General features: G+C 39.4%; 1 protein-coding gene across 6 annotated transcripts in view; it reads right to left on the minus strand.

Annotated features, from left to right (window-relative positions):
- Positions 1-20,211, minus strand: part of herc2 (HECT and RLD domain containing E3 ubiquitin protein ligase 2) — a 213,929-nt gene that overhangs the window by 57,931 nt on the left and 135,787 nt on the right. For all 6 annotated transcript variants that reach the window (XM_043692293.1, XM_043692294.1, XM_043692296.1 and 3 more), the window contains 15 exons: positions 18,212-18,351; positions 17,497-17,687; positions 14,818-14,923; positions 14,630-14,721; positions 13,416-13,591; positions 12,699-12,810; positions 11,622-11,703; positions 8,407-8,550; positions 8,241-8,331; positions 7,215-7,392; positions 6,686-6,767; positions 6,432-6,603; positions 5,837-5,981; positions 4,938-5,163; positions 4,278-4,449 (listed from right to left, as the gene is read on the minus strand). In XM_043692293.1, the coding sequence (XP_043548228.1) occupies positions 4,278-4,449; positions 4,938-5,163; positions 5,837-5,981; positions 6,432-6,603; positions 6,686-6,767; positions 7,215-7,392; positions 8,241-8,331; positions 8,407-8,550; positions 11,622-11,703; positions 12,699-12,810; positions 13,416-13,591; positions 14,630-14,721; positions 14,818-14,923; positions 17,497-17,687; positions 18,212-18,351 (2,109 nt within the window). The remainder of the gene's footprint in view (positions 1-4,277; positions 4,450-4,937; positions 5,164-5,836; positions 5,982-6,431; positions 6,604-6,685; positions 6,768-7,214; positions 7,393-8,240; positions 8,332-8,406; positions 8,551-11,621; positions 11,704-12,698; positions 12,811-13,415; positions 13,592-14,629; positions 14,722-14,817; positions 14,924-17,496; positions 17,688-18,211; positions 18,352-20,211) is intronic.

A 20,211-nucleotide genomic window follows, 5' to 3' on the forward strand; every position in this document is an offset into this window, starting at 1 on the left:
GTGGGAGTCGGTCGGTTTATAGTAAATGTCTGTGTTGAGTCGGTCACCCAAGATAGAAATGGAGAGGTCTAGGAAGGGGAGGGAGGAGTCTGAGACGGTCCAGGTATATTTGAGGTCGGGGTGGAAGGTGTTGGTAAAGTGGATGAATAGTTCAACCTCCTTGTGGGAGCACGAGGTAGCGTTGATACAGTCATCGATGTAGCGGAGGAAAAGGTGGGGGGTGGTGTCAGTGTAACTGCGGAAGATGGACTGTTCCACATATCTGACAAAGAGGCAGGCATAGCTGGGGCCCATGCGGGTGCCCATGGCTACTCTTTTGGTTTGGAGGAAGTGGGAGGACTGGAAAGAGAAGTTGTTCAGAGTGAGGACCAGTTCAATCAGTCGAAGGAGTGTGTCAGTGGAAGGGTACTGGTTGGTTCAGCAGGAAAGGAAGAAGCGGAGGGCTTCGAGGCCTTCGTGATGGGGGATGGAGGTGTATAAGGACTGGATGTCCATGGTGAAGATAAGGCGTTGGGGGCTGGGGAAGTGAAAATCATGGAGGAGGTGGAGGGCGTGGGTGGTGTCCCGAACGTAGGTGGGGAGTTCTTGGACTCGGGGGGACAGGACCGTGTCACGGTAGCCTACTGGAATGGGTAGCCTAATGGAAGCAAACCATGCCAACCCATTCCACTCACAGTCAGGTACATTACCACATTACAAGGCTTACAACTCAGCAGAGACCACCCAATCTCTGCTACCCTCAGCTCTCATAACACTTATTCAGCTTCAAAGTTTGTGAGAAGATTTGTAGCTCGGGTGCTCGTTGTTGTGGTTCTGTTCGTCGAGCTGGGAATTTGTGTTGCAGACGTTTCGTCCCCTGTCTAGGTGACATCCTCAGTGCTTGGGAGCCTCCTGTGAAGCAGTTCTGTGATCTTTCCTCCGGCAGTTGTAGTGGTTTGAACCTGCTGCTTCCGGTTGTCAGTTCCAGTTGTCCATTGCAGTGGTCAGTATATTGGGTCCAGGTCGATGTGCTTATTGATATCCTTAGTAGCCACTCACGCAGATGACAAGCAACATGAATTTGATTGGGACACTACTATTATAGGACAAGCCAAACACAGAACAGCCAGGGAATTCCTAGAGGCATGGCACTCATCCACAGATTCAAATCAATAAAATGGTTGAGATTCATAATTTAGTGCAACAGGCCTGTGTGTTTAGTGTTAGGTTTATGTTTTGTGTTTATTTTGAGCCTTAGCTTGTTTTAAGTATGAACAGCTATTGTGCTTTTGACAGTTCAAGAACAATGATAAATTTTGGAAAACAAAATTAGATGCATCTGTTAGAACATTTGGGATGATAGGTAATCATCAGGGGGTGACATGGCATAGGCCAAACAGACATTAGGTGCTTATTGATGCCATCTTAGAAAAAAATCTATGGCATTGGCAAAGTTGGATGGGATGAGCTGTTATAAAAGAGGCAATCTTATAAAATGACTGGCATGTTAAAGAATGAATGAGTAGACAGTTGGAAATAATATCAGTAAGATGCCCATTACTTTTGACAAATTAGACAAAGCCAAACCAGGAATGACCATGAAGTGTTCAGGCTACCTTCAGTCATATGTAGGTAGCAGTGGCTAGTGTGGGTTAATAAGGCCTCAGTTTTAGTGGTTCAATGTACAAGGAGGTTAAAAAATATTCAGTCAACAGAACGAGAGACTTGTGCCCAGTAAATCAGTGTCATGAATTGGTGCGATAGTAAAAGTTGTGGTTTTCAGCCTAAGTATTATTTCTTTAGTATTTGTTATGATAAACTTCTGCAAAAGTTAAAGCATATTTGTACCTGGAATGGCTCTTGTAACAAATTAAAACCAGTGACTTTTAGATTCATTTTGAGAGAGCCAGTCTACAATTGTAATTGACTTAGGTCTTACAATTAAACTTAAAGTGCACCCCAAAATTTTAGTGCTTTTGGCTACCTTGAAACAAGGAGTAGTGGAACCATAAAGGGTTGCCCCAAAGACAGGGGTTACAGGAAAGGCTGTGAAGACAGACAGAATGTCACATTTACGGTGGAAAGCCAAAGAGGAAAAGGAGAACAAAAAAAAGGGAATGCACCATTCACATATTATGTTTCGTAGTCGATTACCATCTCGGATCCTACAACGGATAGTGAGGACAGCTGAGAAGATCATCGGGGTCTCTCTTCCCTCCATTACAGACATTTACACCATACGCTGCATCCGAAAGGCTGAGGGCATTGGGGAAGACCCCATACACCCCTCACTCAAACCCTTCTCCTTCCTGCCATCTGGCAGAAGAATGAGAGCATTCAGTCTGTCATGGCCAGAATGTGCAACAGTTTCTTCCCCAAGCCATCAGGCTCCTTAGCATAGTATAATCGGAGTCTTTCCATCTGAAATTCTTTGCACAAATTCGAATTGCTGCTAGAAATAGGTCTTTTACTTATCATTCTTCTACTACACTAGAGTTGCGTGTTTTGCACTTCTAAGCACTTTATGCCACGTACAATTGCGTAGTCTGTGCTGTCCATGTAGCATCCTTGATCCTGGAGGAAGGCTGTCTCATTTTTACAATATCAGTTGCACATGGTAGAAATATAAATAAAAGCTACGCTACTCGTAAAAAAAGCAAAATATAACATCCCAGAGGAAGATTTTTACTAACCATTCTGTTCTAGACCAGAACCTAACACATGGAAGTATTTTGCGTTCAGGTGATAAAAGACTGGTTGTCTTTTATTAGTTACATCATTGAGAATATTCTCAAGCAGTCAATAATATTCTCAATATTCTCTTAAATTGTTGAGAATAAACAGAGAATAATGAGCTTTGAGATTTGTAGCTCAGGTTGAGATTCTGGATATAAGTTTGCTCGATAAGCTGGAAGGTTTGTTTTCATACTTTTCGTCACCATACTAGGTAACATCATCAGTGAGCCTCTGGGGATGCACTGGTGTTAGTGACCCACTTTCTATGTATTTAGGTTTCCTTGGGTTGGTGACATCATTTCCTATGGTAATGTCATTTTGTGTTCTTTTTCTTAGAGGGGGTAAATGGAGTCCAAGTCAATGTGTTTATTGATAGAGTTCTGTTTGGAATGCCATGCTTCTAGGAATTCTCATGCGTGTCTTTGTTTGGCTTGTCTTAGGATGAATGTGGTAAAAACAAGGACTGCAGATGCTGGAAACCGGAGTCTAGATTAGGGTGGTGCTGGAAAAGCACAGCAGGTAAGGCAGCATCTGAGGAGCAGAAAAATCGACATTTCGGGCAAAAGCCCTTCATCAGGAATAGTGCTGTATTCCTGATGAAGAGCTTTTGCCCGAAACTTTGATTTTCCTGCTCCCTGGATGCTGCCTGACCTGCTGTGCTTTTCCAGTACCACTCTAATCTAGATCCCAGGATGGATGTATTGTCCCAGTCGAAGTGGTGTCCTTCTTCATTTGTATGTAAGGATACTAGAGAGAGTGGGTCATGTCGTTTTGTGGCTAATTGATGTTCATGTATCCTAGTGGCTAGTTTTCTGCCAGTTTGTCCAATGTAGTATGTTACAGTTCTTGCAAGGTATTTTGTAAATGACATTAGTTTGTTTGTTGCTTATATGGGGTCTTTCGAGTTCATTAGCTGCTGTTTTAGTGTGTTAGTGGGTTTGTGGGTTACCATGATGCCAAGGGGTCTGAGTAGTCTGGCAGTCATTACAGAGATATTGTTGATGCAGAGGAGTGAGGCTAGGCTTTCTAAATGGGTTTTGTCTGCTTATTTCGGTTTGTTGCTGAGAAATCTGCAGACTGTGTTCGTTGGGTACCCATTCTTTTTGAATACGCTGTATAGGTGATTTTCCTCTGCTCTTCGTAGCTCCTCTGTGCTGCAGCGTCTGGTCCACTTTTTATTACTACATACTAATACAAAACACTTTTTTTGCAACAACTGCATTTTCCTTTGGATCATTGATCTGCTCATCAGAAACTAGGACATAAGCATTGCCAGATTGTGGATGTTGCTATCATCTATATAAAAAAAGTAAAGTCTTTTGATTAGTTGCATTACCAGAAATCTCTGATTTATTCTTATTTAAGGTGCAGGAATAATTTAAATAAGCAATATTACTCAGTTGTAAGTTGTTACCTAAATATGGACTCTTATGGGACAGTGGTCATGTCCTTCCCTCTGATTCAAGATACACAGGCTCAAGTTTCACCTGTTCCAAATGTGTGTAATAACATATTTGAACAGGTTGATTAGTATTTTGTTTTTTTTAAACAGAAATGCTTACCTCGAGTACATGATCTGCAGAGCTGTCAGCACATGGGATAATGCCTGTTGCTTGGCATGGGTCCCGTCCAAAGAAAGTAGAATTTTCGCCAAGGAGGGGCGATTGGGTTTTGAATTGCATGTGCCACTCATTTTGTTGCTGATGGTGGAGGAGTCTAGATCTGACTGAACACCTATAAGTACGTACATGAATTGAATTACAAATATGCTATCTTGTTCTCTCAAACATAAATTTTTCCTGTAGAGATTCAAGTGTTTGGGGGTGGGGAATTGTCAATCTATTCAAGTTTATAAGCAAAGAATAAAATTCTTTGTTATAGAAAGCAATTCTTAAAGAACTATGCATATTTTATACATAAAAGTTACATTGACCAAACTGAAGAACTGCACAAATCCCACAATTATGGAAGCAGGCAGCTTAATATTAAAACACAGGCTTCTTGAGTACACAATGAAATCTTCAATAATTTAAAATGCGTGCAATTACACGTGCAACTATGAAAAGGTCTAAGCACACTTGCATCCCATATATATTTATTCTTGGGAAATATGCTGAAATCTAACATGCCACTTGATTCTTCTTACACAAAGTATTAGTATTTGAAAACATTTAGCAAATATACAAATTAAATGATTATCAAGGCACAACTAATAAAGTTACCCAAGTATGAAGCACCCAATGGGTCTCTAGCAGTTTGAAATAGGACTGGTTCATGTACAGAAGGCGTTGCCACATCCACTGTTGTCCACGCTATGCTGTGTGAAGAACCACAAGCAACACGAGTGATTTTCTGTCCTTCGAGACCTTGTACAAGGGTAGGCTTCCTGTTTACTGTTGTGGTTCCATTTCCTTGCTGGCCATGGTCATTATCACCCCAAGCATAAACCTAAGAATGTTCAATTCAGAAAGAAAGATTAGATTTAAAATCAAGAATTTAGAACAATATATGTGGTATATTGTGAAGTTCCAAATTAGTGCACAGAAAGTTCTATATAAAGTGATCAAAAGCCCTTTTAGCTATCCGTCATGAACCCATCAATTTGAACATTAGTAGAACTAATTATAAAGGCACTGGATTAAATAAACATATTGAAATGACTTATGAAATGAGTTTCAGTTTCCATTTCAAGGCCTGTGAAAAACTAAGTAAAAAGTAAATGAGCAGGTCACTCCATCTTGAAATTCAACATAGGAGCAAATTACTGCAAATGCTGGCATCTGTATTGAAAACAAAAAAATGCTGGAAATCAGGCAACATCCAAGAGCACGCTAACATTTCAATTTGACATGATTCTTCATCAGAGCTCCATAGACGTGAAACACTATCTCTCTCTCTCTCTCCTCCCCAACTCCCCCCCAACTCCTCCTCCCCCACTGATGCTGCCTGATCTACTGCGATTTCCAGCAGTTTTTAGTGTCCGTTGAAATTTAAGATGCTCTATTTTCAAGATTGAATCATTTCTCCAAGGGTCTTGTTTGTAAAACCAACAATGTTCCCTTTCTTTGCATAAGTTTTAACTAGAAAGCTAACGATTGTTGAACAAAAGGTATTCACTCACTTGTCCTGTATCAGAGACAGCAAGACAGTGCAATGCACCTACAGCCACATGAATAATCTTTTTCCCACGTAGACCTTCCACTACTTGTGGCTTCCGAACATGAACATCAGTACCATGGCCTAGTCTGAAATAGTCACCTTTGCCCCTGTGGACACAAAAAATTTTAAATGGTACTAATTTAATTTCATACATATTACGATCATAAAATGCTTTCCTTGAGAATGCCCTGTGAGTGTATCTTTGAACACTTGGCATGAGAAATTTCGTTTTCACTACAAATCCTTTCCCACATCGGTTCTATGCCTGTGATCTATAGGTGTAAATTCTTGGTGCAAATTTCAGGACATCTAGCCTACGTTTCTGATGGTAACTCCAAAGCTTTTGAAAAAGCTAGAACTTTGGTGGCAGTGATGGAAGGTTCAGAGCATACACCTCTGGCCTCCATAAGTTTAAAACTCCTGTGCAAATCCATGCATCTGTGAACATAGGATTCCCTGTGAAGTCCCAAGACTTAATAGTGGCAATAGAAACTGGGTCTAGTTAACATGATAATCAATTATTTGGACTACAATGTACTTTTTGAACTTAAACTTACCAGGTCCATACTACACCAGGCTTTGTAAGTGCCAAAGAGAACTGAGCGCCACACTCAATCTGGCAAACCCCTTGCCCATTGAGTCTTTCAATATTTTGGGGAACATTGCAACCTTCACTTCCACCACGGCCCAACTTTCCAAAGTCACCATCGCCCCAGGAAAATACCAGACCTGTAGAAAAATATACCAATAGACTAAGTGCATTGTAGGTAATGAAAGGTTTTATAGCTATAAATAGCAAAGTTGGCCCTACCTTCATCAGTTAACGCTAGTGTTTGAGCATCTCGACTTCCACATGCGACCTGGATGACTCTGTGCCCCAGAAGAACTTTCACCTAGTTAAAATAAATATGATATCATTTTTAGATCAATTTTAGCACCATTTTATGACATCGTGGAAGACTATTGTATCTGTTGTGAACAAAATAAAATGTTGCCGAAATAGAAAGTGGCCAAAATATTCAGTACGTTAGCCTACATCTCTGGAGAGAATAGAGGAGTCATGCAATGACAACCAAGTGAATGCTGTTTTAATTTGGAGAAGTATGGTTTTCATCAAATCAAAAGCACTGCTGCTACCATTATTCTAGTTTCCCAAGCAGTGGGCAGAAAAGACAACTTTTTAAAAAAAAATTATATTCAGCTATACAAGTCTACTGGTGGATGCAAAATTTTCCAAATTTTATTTTACCAGCCAAGTAACAGCAACCTTAAGCTTTAGTCTCCTATTAGCAACACACAAAGTATCGTTAGCTGTTTAATTCACAAAATTATGCAATTACCAATTTTGGTCTCAACTGTGTTGTGTTATCTCCATGTCCAAGTCTACCATACTCGCCAAGACCCCATGAATACAGTTCACCACTGGAGGTTATGGCAGCACTGTGAGAACTCCCACAAGCAATATCTCGAATACGTTTGGTTTTTAATGCCTCAATCAGTCTTGGTTTATCACAATTCCTGTTTTTTTTAAAGAAAAGGAAAGTGAACATTCTTGCTAAGACAAGTCCAGTGAAAACCCAAGATACACTAAATACTTTAAAGCAATTTGTGCAATTACTGGTATTGCTTTAAAATTGAAAAGCTGATTTTCTATACATCTAATGTTTGGCACTAGACAGTAGAATCTGATAATGCATTCATACATCATTCTAACTGCACTGGTAGTAAATAAGTTTTAGCTTCATATTCACATTGAACAGTGGGTAGAATTTGGTCCAAAACTGGCTTACACCAATGGTAGTTTGAACCAACTCTAGATTCAGACTGCATCAGAACTATAATGGCAGCACTGACAGGAAGCAAAGGAAATTTGACATTGTGGGGTGTATACAGTCATAAAACTACACCAATCTAAACAACATAATGTGGTTCCAATTTAAAAAGAAACAAACTCCTAATGCTCGTTCCAATATTCATTTGTCATGAGTGAAAAGTGCATATTGGAGGTCAGATCATTTCTCACAGGGGACAAGGAATTCAACTCAAAGTAAACACCAACAGAAGTTGGAGCCACAACGAGTCACAACAAAGAAATAGGCAAAGAAACAATGTAAACAAAGTTAAAGAGTGCAAGGACAACTACTTAACCAGGGAATGAGACAGGAGATGGGAAAGGAATGGTAATGCAAAATAGGAGAAAAAGCTTCAAATAAATTAGTTAGTTCTTCCTAATTAATGCACAAAGGCTACTTGGTATCCTGGGACAAAAGGAAATCTTACAAATTCTAGTCCTAAAAGTAAGCAATTAACTTAGCAGAAAAAATACAGCAAAAAGCAAAAAAAAGTTGTTTTTAAAAGAAAATTACATTCTGCTGAAGTGTCCAAGTTTTCCATCATCTCCTTCACCCCAGGAAAAGACCTTTCCATCAACAGTTAAAGCCATTGCATGACGACCACCTGCAATGCAAAGCGAAATATAAATACAGTTGTGAACTAAATGACAATGCTTTAAAAAGAAATTTGACTACATACCTGAGTGCACAGCCACTTTCTTTACAACATAATTGCTAAGAGCTGAGATCTGTCGAGGGATGGGTATTGTTCCACTGGATATTCCAAGACCAAGTCTTCCATTCGTAGCTTCTCCACAGGCATAGACCTTTCCCTCAGCAGTAACTGCAATGCAAAACTCAGTCAGCTATGTATATAAACCTTTTGCAGTGTCAGAAGCACTTCAAAGCTTACGATATTTTAAAATGCCATTTATATAAAGAGGAAATTAGGTAAATTGGATAACGTTGGACAATAAGCCATTAATAAAGGAGATGGCAGAGGAATTCAAGAAACTGTCCTTTTAAAAAGTGTTCCCAGAGTAAATGCATTGTCTTTTGACAGACTGAACTATTTAGAGGAGGAAGCAACATGTTTGATCCATGACATGTAGCAAGTTAGCTAAGCTAATGAAGATGTTCATAGAAGCGTCAAAATTGCCCACATGTTTAAAGTTTGGAGGGTAATTTGTTGATCCCATTACACAGTGATGCTTGTTGAATAAAACTTGCATTCATTAATGTAATGCTGAAAATAGCACCAAGCTTGGAGGTGATATTCCTTTCCCATACCCACAGTCAATTACTAGTGTACATTCACTTTGAAGGTTTACACACAACACCAACATCATTAGCTGCCAGGAAGATACAGAATCACAGACTACCTGAGTCAACAGATTCAAGATGGGCTAGGAGAAAAGAATGAAGACAGTACAGGTTATCATGACCCGCGAGCCATATTAAACTTCCTAAACACTGTACATCAAAGCCATCCTGCTAAAGCATACCTTCACTCTTTTGAAAGCAGATCAGATGAAGTTTAAACACATATGAATAGAATGGATCCAAGTAACATCAGAAAAGAAATAAGGGAAGAGAGGAATGAAGATTTATCTATAAATAGCTTAGAAAAGGGGAAAAGTAAGTAAGCTCAACATTTATTATTCCCTCAGATTCTATGAGAACCTCCCTGACATAGCACTTCTCAAGATTGCTGCATTACAAGGAAAAACACACTTTGGCTAAATCATCCATAAAAGTAATCAGTTGCTGATTGAACTCAGAGGTTTCACAACTTAATTGATAAAGAAACAGGCTAGCAAATGTCATTCTAAGTCATTCGCTAAACCTTCACAATGACTGATGCTTTCTGAAATCTGCCTGAAGGTCTCGTTTCCAAAAGATAATCAGAAGAATACTTGCGAAGAAATTTTTAAAAATACATCAATAGGAATGCCAACTCAAATGAGTATTACAAATGGAAATAAGTCTAAGAATTAATTTACGGTGTGAATTTTTAAAAAACTAAAATTGCAAAATAAATTACAAGTTGAGAGTTTTGACATTAAGCTCATATGCAAAACTATTTGACATAAGTGATAATTGACTGATTGATGTATTTATTGTCATGTGTATTTGTTTACATGTATTTGTTATAAACACAGTGAAAAGTGCTGTATAATGTTCTCTGGCGCCACCTTAAAATACAGAAATAAACCAAACAGAGTATAAAAATAAGGAAATAAAGTTAAAAGTTGAACATTACATTCCATATGTGATTAGCCATGGGCCTAGATCCGGGCTCTTGCACACAGAGTGTGAGACAATCACCAGCTCAAATTAGTCAGTCAGCCGTGAGTTCCTTCACCGCATCACTGCTACAGAACCACGTCACCATTCTTCGGTGCCATCTTGCTTCCATTGCCAAGAGTCCAAGTGGGGCTAATCTCGGAAATCTGGGCACTGGGCCGAAACTCATCTGATTCCACTATTGTTGCGAACACAATCTCACTGTCCTCTACCGCCGCCCCGTTGCAGGTACAAGTGTGATACCTTCCACCGCCAATAGGAACAAACTCTTGCCTCTGACCTCAATGCCATTCGAGCTCTCCACAAGATGATAAGTAAAGTTAAAGTAAAAAAAAAAGGAGAGAAAAGAAGGGGGAAACTGGTCGAAGCAGATGAGCTCCAGGCTCCTGGACTCAGGAAATCAAACACTGTGTTGCTACTCTAATACCATCTTGACCAGAAAATGGCAAATAGCTGAACTACCAGAAACCTTATTACCACTGTATTTCATCAAATAAAATTCATCCAATAAAACTGAATTGACTGTAATCTTAAAGGTGTTAGCTGTGGATTAACTGCAATATTCTTTCACTACTACGAATGGCATAATTTAATTGCTGCGACTGCTAAGAACAACACCTCTTATTCCCTAGGTATAAAGCTCCAAATGAGACCATTTGTGAAAGTTCAAGCCTGTCTCTACTGGAAACAGTAGAGACAAAAGTACAAAAGTGGTCCTTCCTTGGCACTACAATTTCAGTCAGTCAGGTACAGCAGTTCAATAATTGATGACAATGACTCAAAAAGAGACAACATTGTAACAGAGAGCTTCAGATATGTCAGCTCCAAAGAATTATTATTTGACTCAAATTATTAACTATTTCTTACTCCACAGATTTGGAGTTTCTCTGGCAATCTGTTTGTGTTAGAACAATTGTGAACCTAATGTTAAGGTAGCCACGCAAAGTAGGAGGAGTACTTGACATTGGAACTAAGTGGCTGAACAAAGAAAAATATTCTCTCCTCCAGGACTGACATCCCAACACCTGGGTCTGACGAAAGGCCGTTGACTGAAAACATTAACTACTGTTTCTTTCTCTATATTGATGCCTGATCTGCAGGGTAATTCCTGAATTCCAGATTTCCAGCAAACTCAAACTATTGCTCAAGAGAGACATGAAGTCAATCTTGAGCGTCTTTCACACATCAGGACTGAAATGCACGAGAATCAATAATTTAAAGCATGAGCAGAGGGTGCTGACTGATTGGAGGTGCAACAAGAACTATTAACTGCCTGTTTCAGTTAGCTTGATTAAATTCATGTCTCCTTTTAACAATGCTTATGTTCTTTACTAAGGATATAAAATACAGCAGATGCATTTAACATTACTGCTTTTCATCAATACACAAGCTAAAGACAATTTTGTACACTTACCACAGAATCATTATTAGTGGAGGAGGCCGTTCAGCCTATTGTCTATGCTGTGAACCTGCATCTTCAGAGATTCATGGAACAACTAAAGACTACTATCCCCTCACACAGTATCCCTAGACATTCTTCCATGTACAAGATGGAAAGCCATCATATTCATTAGTATAAATCATCATCTGCAGTGCAAGTCACATTACCTGCAAAAAGGCTTTTGGAACCACCAGCCACCTGAACGACATTTAAAGCTGATAATGTTTCAGAAAATGAAGGGACCTTTATCTAAGAGTAAAAACAAAACACTCATTAGTTCAGTGAAATATGATATGGTGGACTAATGATTAAATCAGAGTAAAATTCTTTCAAGACTGCTTTTAAATTTCAAAACAAATTATTCATAGAAGTACAGGCAACTGTGACACTAACATTATCAATTATTACAAATCAAAGGATTAAATGCAGTCCATCGTATGGTCGCTTCTGTACTCCAGTATTACAGACTGATGCACAGCTAAACATACGCAATATAAAAATAATTATGAGTTAGCAGATTATTATAGAGAATAAAGCTGAAAATGTGTTGCTGGAAAAGCGCAGCAGGTCAGGCAGCATCCAGGGAACAGGAGAATCGACGTTTCGGGCATAAGCCCTTCGTCAGGAATGAGCCCTTCAGCAGGCTAAGATAAAAGGTAGGGAGGAGGGACTTGGGGGAGGGGCGTCGGAAATGTGATAGGTGGAAAGAGGTCAAGGTGAGGGTGATAGGTCAGACTGGGGTGGGGGCAGAGAGGTCAGGAAGAAGATTGCAGGTTAGGAAGGCGGTGCTATTATAGAGAATACAATATTGAACAAACAGCATTTCTTTCCCCAGTCCAAACATTCCAAAGTTCCTTAAATGGCTCATGTCTGGAAGCTGTCTTTCAAAGTTAACTGAGTTTTTTCTAATCAACCTGTTCAGAGGTGTTATTACACACCTTGGCACATGTGGGACTTGAACCTAGGCCTCCCGGTCCAGGGATATGGACACTACCAGAGTAGTGCAGAATGGCCCCTCAAACAGACCACTTTTTTAAAAATTTAACCTATTTTTCTAATCAACCTATTCAGAGTTTTTATTACACACCGCTAGCGCAGATGGGACTTGAATCCAGATCTGCTTGACCGGGGTAGCGACACCATCACAAGAGTTCCCTCCACGCTAAGATGATTATCTGATTCAAACCACGTGTAGGAAAGCTAATATTAAGACAACAAAAATACCACAGAAACAGTAATTCTACCTTTGAACCTTTCAGTCCTCCCAGCTGATCTTTGTCATTTAGACCCCAGACGAACACTTTTGTTCTAATGGTGGCTGAAGATTCAACGCTAGATGCTTTCTTCCTTGCAAGGCTTGAGAAGAAATAACGATTTCTGAAGTTATATCATTGAAAGGTAACACTTTTAGTCTTTCCCATATCTCAAAATTTTGCTCAATTCATACAGCTGAGAAAAAGACATTTTGTTAAAGTTTTTCATCTTGTAATCATCAGGATATCTTGTAAGAATAATAATTCAATGGGAAAGCCAACATTTATACTGCATGAACTGAGTGTGCTGATGGGTTGCCAAGTGCAAACAGGATTAGAAGAACATAAGAAACAGCAGCAGAGTAGATAATATAGCTCAGTGAATCTCCCCCACAATTTGGTACGATCACCAAGGGATATAGATTAGTAGTCAAATTATCACAGCATCACCACTTAGCCATAACAATATTTGTCAATAATTTTTTGTGAGATGCACGACTCATCAACTTTTACACTGACATTTGTGTGTGCACATTTACACTGGAATATTTAAAATACAAATGACAAAGGCTGTAATGCTCAAAAATTGGATGCCCAAAAGAAACTGAAAGCGTCATTAAATGATTTTAGAAGAACACAAGTTGTTTTACAAAAAATCCAACTCCTTGCATCAGTTACTCCAGTTATCAGTAAACACAAAGTCAGTACCTTCCAGTGTTGCTTTTATCATCATCCTCCTCTTCATTGTCCGAAGCAAGGAAAGGGAAGTTTGCTGCAAGATCCTCATCCTCTGCTCGGATACGTCCTACAATGCTCAAGCCATGAATTTTGCAATCAATCCCAGAACTTCTGCACTGTTTGATTGCAATCTCAATATACCTGTGCTGCTCAGAAAATGAGGTGTAGTTATAAAAGACAGCCTGCAATGTGGTCCAGTTGTATAAAAGGACAAAAACATTGTTGTCTAAGCACGAAGGTATGTTGACTACCCATGGTGACCTCTTCAATACTCTTTTGGTCAGAGGCATTAAAGGAGGGTCTTAAAGATGGAGTTATGAAGGGAAACTAGGCAGGCAAGTTCATTCACCTTGATGAGTTTTGTATCATTTTGTGGGATTTTGTTTGCTGCAGATGCAGACAGTAGTCATATCTGAAGAGAATTGGGGGATTTGAATGCTGAGACACACAAGGTAGGGTTTTTTAGATGGCGAAGTGAGTCAGGTTTGTGGGGAATGCATCCCTGCCAATTGCAACTGGCCCACAGCCATTTAAACATTTCATGGAGTAGCAATTCACTGGAGGAAGGACTTTCAGTCCTCACTCAGAGAGCAGCTCAGCTGATCTGAATGGATACAGCAAACCCATAAGCGGGCCCCTGTCAGGGAGGTGCCTTAACGCCGCCTCCAACCTCAAGCCAGCTAACCAGTTGGGTGCCCACCCAACCCTTCATCTACTCTCACTTGCCTGAACATTGCAGCCAGGCAACAAGGGTACCTGTGGTCATTTGGCAATTTAATGACCACAACTGAGAACTGAACAAGCGGGTACACAACAAGGCGACCACATCAGAATTTTACAGAGCCCTGCTGGCAAAACCGTCAGCTGGGAGACCCAAAACATTCTGGCTAAAGTCAGAAGTAGCCTTGTTTGTGATTAAAAACAAGGGTGTGGAGAGACCACAGAAGTTAGCAAGATAGAAGGCATGAGCTTGAACAGGTATACAAAAAGGGCTATAGACAGACAGACACATAAACCATGAAAGCCCACCTAAGCATCTAAAACAGTTTCATCTCAACTCAAAAAGCATGAGTGACTTTTTGACTGATTAGCTGGACATATGTTTGCATTGTCAACAAGAAGTTAACTCCCAAGACAAATATGACATTGTATATACACCTTAAAGCAACCTTGAGAATACATACCTCCACACATTCATTCAGCAGCATTACAACAGTATCAGTAGGGGTTATATTAATCGTCTTCAGTTCAATAAGATTGTCAAGTGAGTTTCCACCTGAAAAGGAGGATGGTTAAATATTTGATCAGAAAAGTAATTAACCAAGTAAAAACATGGGGTGAATATAAATAGCATGCAAGATGTTTAAGTTACCTGATACTACTACTAATGAAGGCATATAACTACTGTCAGCCGGATCCACAGCCATATTTAGTCTGTGAACAAGGACATCTGGGAAAATTTCCAAGCGAATCCAGTGCTAGTCAACAAAAAAAAAGATTAAGAGAACACATCTATCAGTAAGTTGAAGCCAAAAGTTGTTTCAACAAGTAAGATTGATGAGTTGCTCGCATGACTCCATCTTGAAAAATACAAACTTCCTGGATACCAAGTATAAAAATAACAGGCATTTTCATAAAGTTTACCTTATGGATTATTTAGATCAATATAGGAATGGAGCACCAGTTGTAAGCCACAAAGAATGCTGCAATCTACTGATCACACGTATTTAGTTTCATTACTTCTCAGAGTCTCATCCTTGCCATTCTATCAGCGAAGTGACCATTTATTCCTCCTACTATTGCTCTTGAAGGCACAAGACATGGCCATGCAGAAACAACTAAACTTGCTTAATTAATTATTTGTTGCCAATGCCACATGTACAGAAATACAATGGCCAAGATAAGAATTGCAAATACAGCCATTTTTCAGAAACATTTGCTTGAGAAAGGACATCATTACAGCACACAGCAAAACCTAGTGACAGATAGCCACAATGGGAATCAAAGTTAAAGCACTATTTGCAAGGCACAGTTGAAATATCAAGTCAATGGTAAAGAAAAACAAGCTGAAGAACACACAGAATAAGGTGGCACTCAATATGGTACTGAGATTTTTACATCATCCAAGGTTGTAATTAAATTGCATTCACTAATTTTTGACATTTTTATTCTTTGCTCAGAGATAAATCAGAACTGTTCAAGCTATTCAATGAATCTTACAGGTAATGGATAAAGATTGTTTTTGAATCAGGTAGCTTATCTGCATACTATCATAAGAAAAAGAAAGAAACCATTCAGCACATCAAAGTTTTGTGGGAGGGAACTAACGGGAGTTGGGGGAAAGAGGGGAAAGGTTTGTGAAGGAGTTCTCAGGAGTCAGTATAGAGATCCACGCTTTTCTCAATTCCTATTACTGACCAAGACCTTGGTTTACAGACTACAATCTCAAAATCTGCAGACAAGATAAAGTTTGGAAGCACTGTGAATCATCGAGAGGAATGGGGTAGACTTTTTTTTTTAAGAAGAACATAGATGGCTGGTGAAATGGGCAGACAACTGGTAGGTGAAGTTCAGCAAGCAGAAATATGAAGTGATCCATTTGGTAGGAAGGACATGGACAGGCACTAAGGGGCACAACTCTAAAGAAAGTGGAGAAGCAGAAGGGGCTTGGGTGTGCACATGCACAAGTCATTGAAGATGACAAGACAATTGAGACAGCAGCTTATAAAGCATACTATATCCTTAGCTTTATTAATAATGACACAGAATACAAGAGCAATTAGGTTAAGTTGAGACTAGGTCAGGCTCAGAGTATTGCATACACTAGGGAAGATGGAAAAAAATTCACAAGAATGGTTCAAGCAATGAGGAACTTCAGCTAGGAAGTGAGATTGAAGCAGTTAAAGTCTGTCCACCATCTAAAAACACAAGTCAGAGGTGTACTGGAATACTCCCTGAATGAATGCAGCTCCAAAAACTTACAAGAAGCTTCACAGCATCCAGGGCAAAGCAACCTGCTTGATTGGCACCACATCCACAAACTTTCACTCTATCTGCCACCAATACTCACTCGTAGCAGTGTGCATCATCTACAAGAATCACTGCTACAATTCACTAAGGCTACTTAAATAGTAGTTCCAAACTTATGACCACTACCATTGAGAAGAACAAGAGTAGTAGATACATGGAACACCAACATGAACTTCTCCTCCAAGCCCACAGCATCCTGACTTGGAAATGTATTTGTCATTCCTTCACAGTTGATGGTTCACAATCCTGAACCTCCCTTCTGAGCAACATTGTGAATGTACCTATAAAACCTACACTGCAGTTGTTCAAGAAAGCAGCTCACCACCATCTTCTCAAAGGCAACCAGAGCTGAGCAACCAATGCTGGTCCAGCCAGCAAAACCCACATCCACCTTAATTTTTAAAAAACTGACAGAGATATTCAATATCACAAGGGGTCTGGGCAGAGTAGATTGAGGGAGAATGTTTCCACAGGTGAATGAATCAAGATCGAGACAGCACTGATTTAAAGTAATTGGCAAAAATATCAAGAGCGACTCAATGTGAGTTCTTGAGGTCTGGAAAGCAATGCATAAGTGTTGATGGAAGCAGATTCAATGAGGCATTGGAAAGGGAATCTGACTGTTCTTTCTCAACTAACAAATGTGCAGGGCTTCGGGGAGAAGGTGGGAGGATAGCACTGAGTCAATTGTTTATTTCAGAGAACTGGGGCAGATACAGTGGGCTGATTGTCCTCTTCCTTCATTGCAACAGTCACCCAGAATGCATGACCTGAACAAAAGGAAACAAGTTAGGGTTAACTTCCTCAAAGCAAAAAAAATTTGGGAGTTTTCCCCACTGAAACAGATTTTCTTCTGATTTTAGCTACAGACTTTAAGAACTGACAAAGATCATATTCAGCAAAATGTTAATTTTGAACAGCTCTGGAGCAACAAGCAATGGATGATGGAACTATCTTTCAAGTGTATAGAAGATAAAAGCACAAGCTGGAAAGATTGTTGTATCAGTGGCTTGTCACTTACTTTCCCTTGTGAGCCTGAAGACTGCCAACACTGCCCAGAGCCATCAATCAAGCGGGAAATTTGACTGACAGATGAGGAGACTCCAAAGTTCTTTACAATCCTTGACCAATCATCTAGCAACATTCCTCTCTCACAACTGTATCGCTTACTCTGTTGTTTTCCGGAACGTCCAGCAAATACTGGTGATTGTCCTTTAAACCAACAAACACATATTATTAACAGAACTCTTTTAGAATGCTGTCACACAGTCAGTTAGGTGGATCATAAGCAGCAATCATTGCATTTCCCAGCAATCTCGCACAAGATCACTGGGGTCACAAAAAGAAAAAGACATGTAGCAGGAAACCTAAACTGAAGTCAGAAGAGACACAGAATTGCATTTTATCCACACAACTTAAAACACCAAGTTTTGATTAGACTGAAAACATTTTACATAAAAATAGTTTGACATTCTGTTTAAATATTATCTTTACTCCTAACATTCAAATAGTACATTACAAGTTTTTATTGTTTAAAAATAACTCCACTACATAATGATTACCAATTGCCACACCATTCCTGCACAAGGTAATTAGTAGTCTGGTAAAATTGGTGTGGGCTATTTAAATATTGCAGGAAATAGGATTAAATTTTGTTGTGATTTGGAATGATAATCTGTAAAATGTAACTTTAAAAAATAATCAAATCTGTTAAGAAATTGTACAATGCATCTCACCTGGCTCATTAATTCTACCAAAAGTATGCCTTGAGTTGTGCTTCCTGGTCTTGAAACAGTTTTCACAGTAGTCAAAATCATCACAGTTTCTACATTTGAACCTGGGCCCATTCATTGGAAACATTTGGCAGCCATCACACCTGCATTTTTTTATCCAAAAAAATACCTGGTACAATCAGTCTGATTATTGGAAACAAATTATTAAATTTTGAAAGCAAACCCATCATGATGTGTTTACATAAATCTCCTTAATCGATGAATGCAATTCAATTTCAACATAAGTTAAAGAGGTACCAAATTAAAACAAAGCAATTGTTCTTCAAATAACTTGCAAGTCATTCAAGCAAGGAATACACTGCCTTCTGTGCCCAACATTTATAAACAAGACATTGAAAATCCTGAAATTCATAGTCAGAAGTCATACAATACCAAGTTATAGTCCAACAGTTTATTTGAAATCATAAACTTTGAGCGCTGCTCCTTCATCAGGTGAAGTGGAGGTGCGCTCTGAAAGCTTGTGATTTCAAATAAAGCTGTTGGACTATAACTTGGTGTCATGTAACTTCTGACTGTCCACCCCAGTCCAACACCAGCACCTCCACACCACGGCTATCATTGACACCTGAAATTCACAGATTTTGCAATAATGAGAAGAAATCTTATTGAAACATACAGAATTTGAGGAGTTTGACAGAATACATGCAGTGGAAATGTCCCCCCTTACAGAAGCACTCATAACTGGGAGGTCATAATGCCAGAGTAAGGGGTCAGCCATTCAGGACAGAGATGAGCAGAAACCTCTTTGCTGCAAAGGTTGCAAATCTCGAGAATATTTACAACGGTCTATCCTCCAATGGTTGTGAATGCTTTGTCATTCAGTTCTTTTAAGTTGGAATAAAACTATTTGGATGTGAAGACAATCTAAAGAAATAGGGATAGTGTGGGAAGCTGGAACTGATCTAAATCATTGGTTAAGAATGGTAGAACAGACTGTAAGGAATCCTGTTTTGTATGTTCTTACACAGGACAGGAGGATTTGAATGTTCTTGAGAATTTGGAAGACAAAATTCAATGTCAAGCCATGTGAATTGCTTTCCAGGAGAACAGGAAAAAGAAAACTCAGGAAGAGACTATTAGCGAAATGAAAGCAAAAAAAATGCGCGTGGGCCAAATCAGTTTCAGTGTTTGGATGGAATAGAAACCAAACTGAAGAAATTCAGACAGTGAAAAATGATAGGAGTAGCCAAGAAACTAAGTGAAGGAGCTCATTCAGGGAGCCTGGGATCAGGCAATAGTCAGCGAGGGCAGATGGATCAAGGCTTGTTGTTTCCCCGTAAGAATATAAAAACATTAAAAAAAAAAGCCAAAACTGCATGTGGCATGGCAACTGCAGCGCCCCCAATACCCTACACAGTTGTAAACAAGACTTCTCCATTGTTAAACTCCAATCAGCTTGCAATAAAGAGGAACCAGTACATGCAGCGTATTTAGATTTTCAGAAAGCTTTTGATGAAGTGTCAGATAGAAAGTATTGGAAAGAATAGGCGTTCTTGGTGTCGAGAGTATTGTTAGCATGGATTAAGGATTGGGTAACACACACCAGATGAGATTCAGGATTAATGGATCTTTTTCATTTTGTAAAGACATAATTGGTGGAGTGTTACCAAGATCAGTCTTAGAGTCTCAATCATTTAGAATCTGTGCTAATGATTTGGGGGAGGGTCAGCATGTAATGTATCCAAATTTAGTGGTAATTAAATAAAAACACAAAGGAGAACATGTTGTGGTGAGGAGACAAGGGATCTACACTTGGTGAGTAAGCATAAACTTGACAGATAGGGATGAAAGTAGAAAAGTGTGAAGTCATGCAGTTCAGTGGGAAGAATCAAAAGGCAGGCTATTATTGTAATGAAGAAAGAATCCAAAAAAAGTGCAGAGAGAGATCTGAGTGTTCGTGTGCATGAAACACAAGTTAGCTTGCAGGTGCAGCAGATTCCTGG

Source organism: Chiloscyllium plagiosum, chromosome 6 (assembly GCF_004010195.1).
Source record: "Chiloscyllium plagiosum isolate BGI_BamShark_2017 chromosome 6, ASM401019v2, whole genome shotgun sequence".
In the NCBI taxonomy this organism is placed as follows: Eukaryota; Metazoa; Chordata; class Chondrichthyes; order Orectolobiformes; family Hemiscylliidae; genus Chiloscyllium; species Chiloscyllium plagiosum.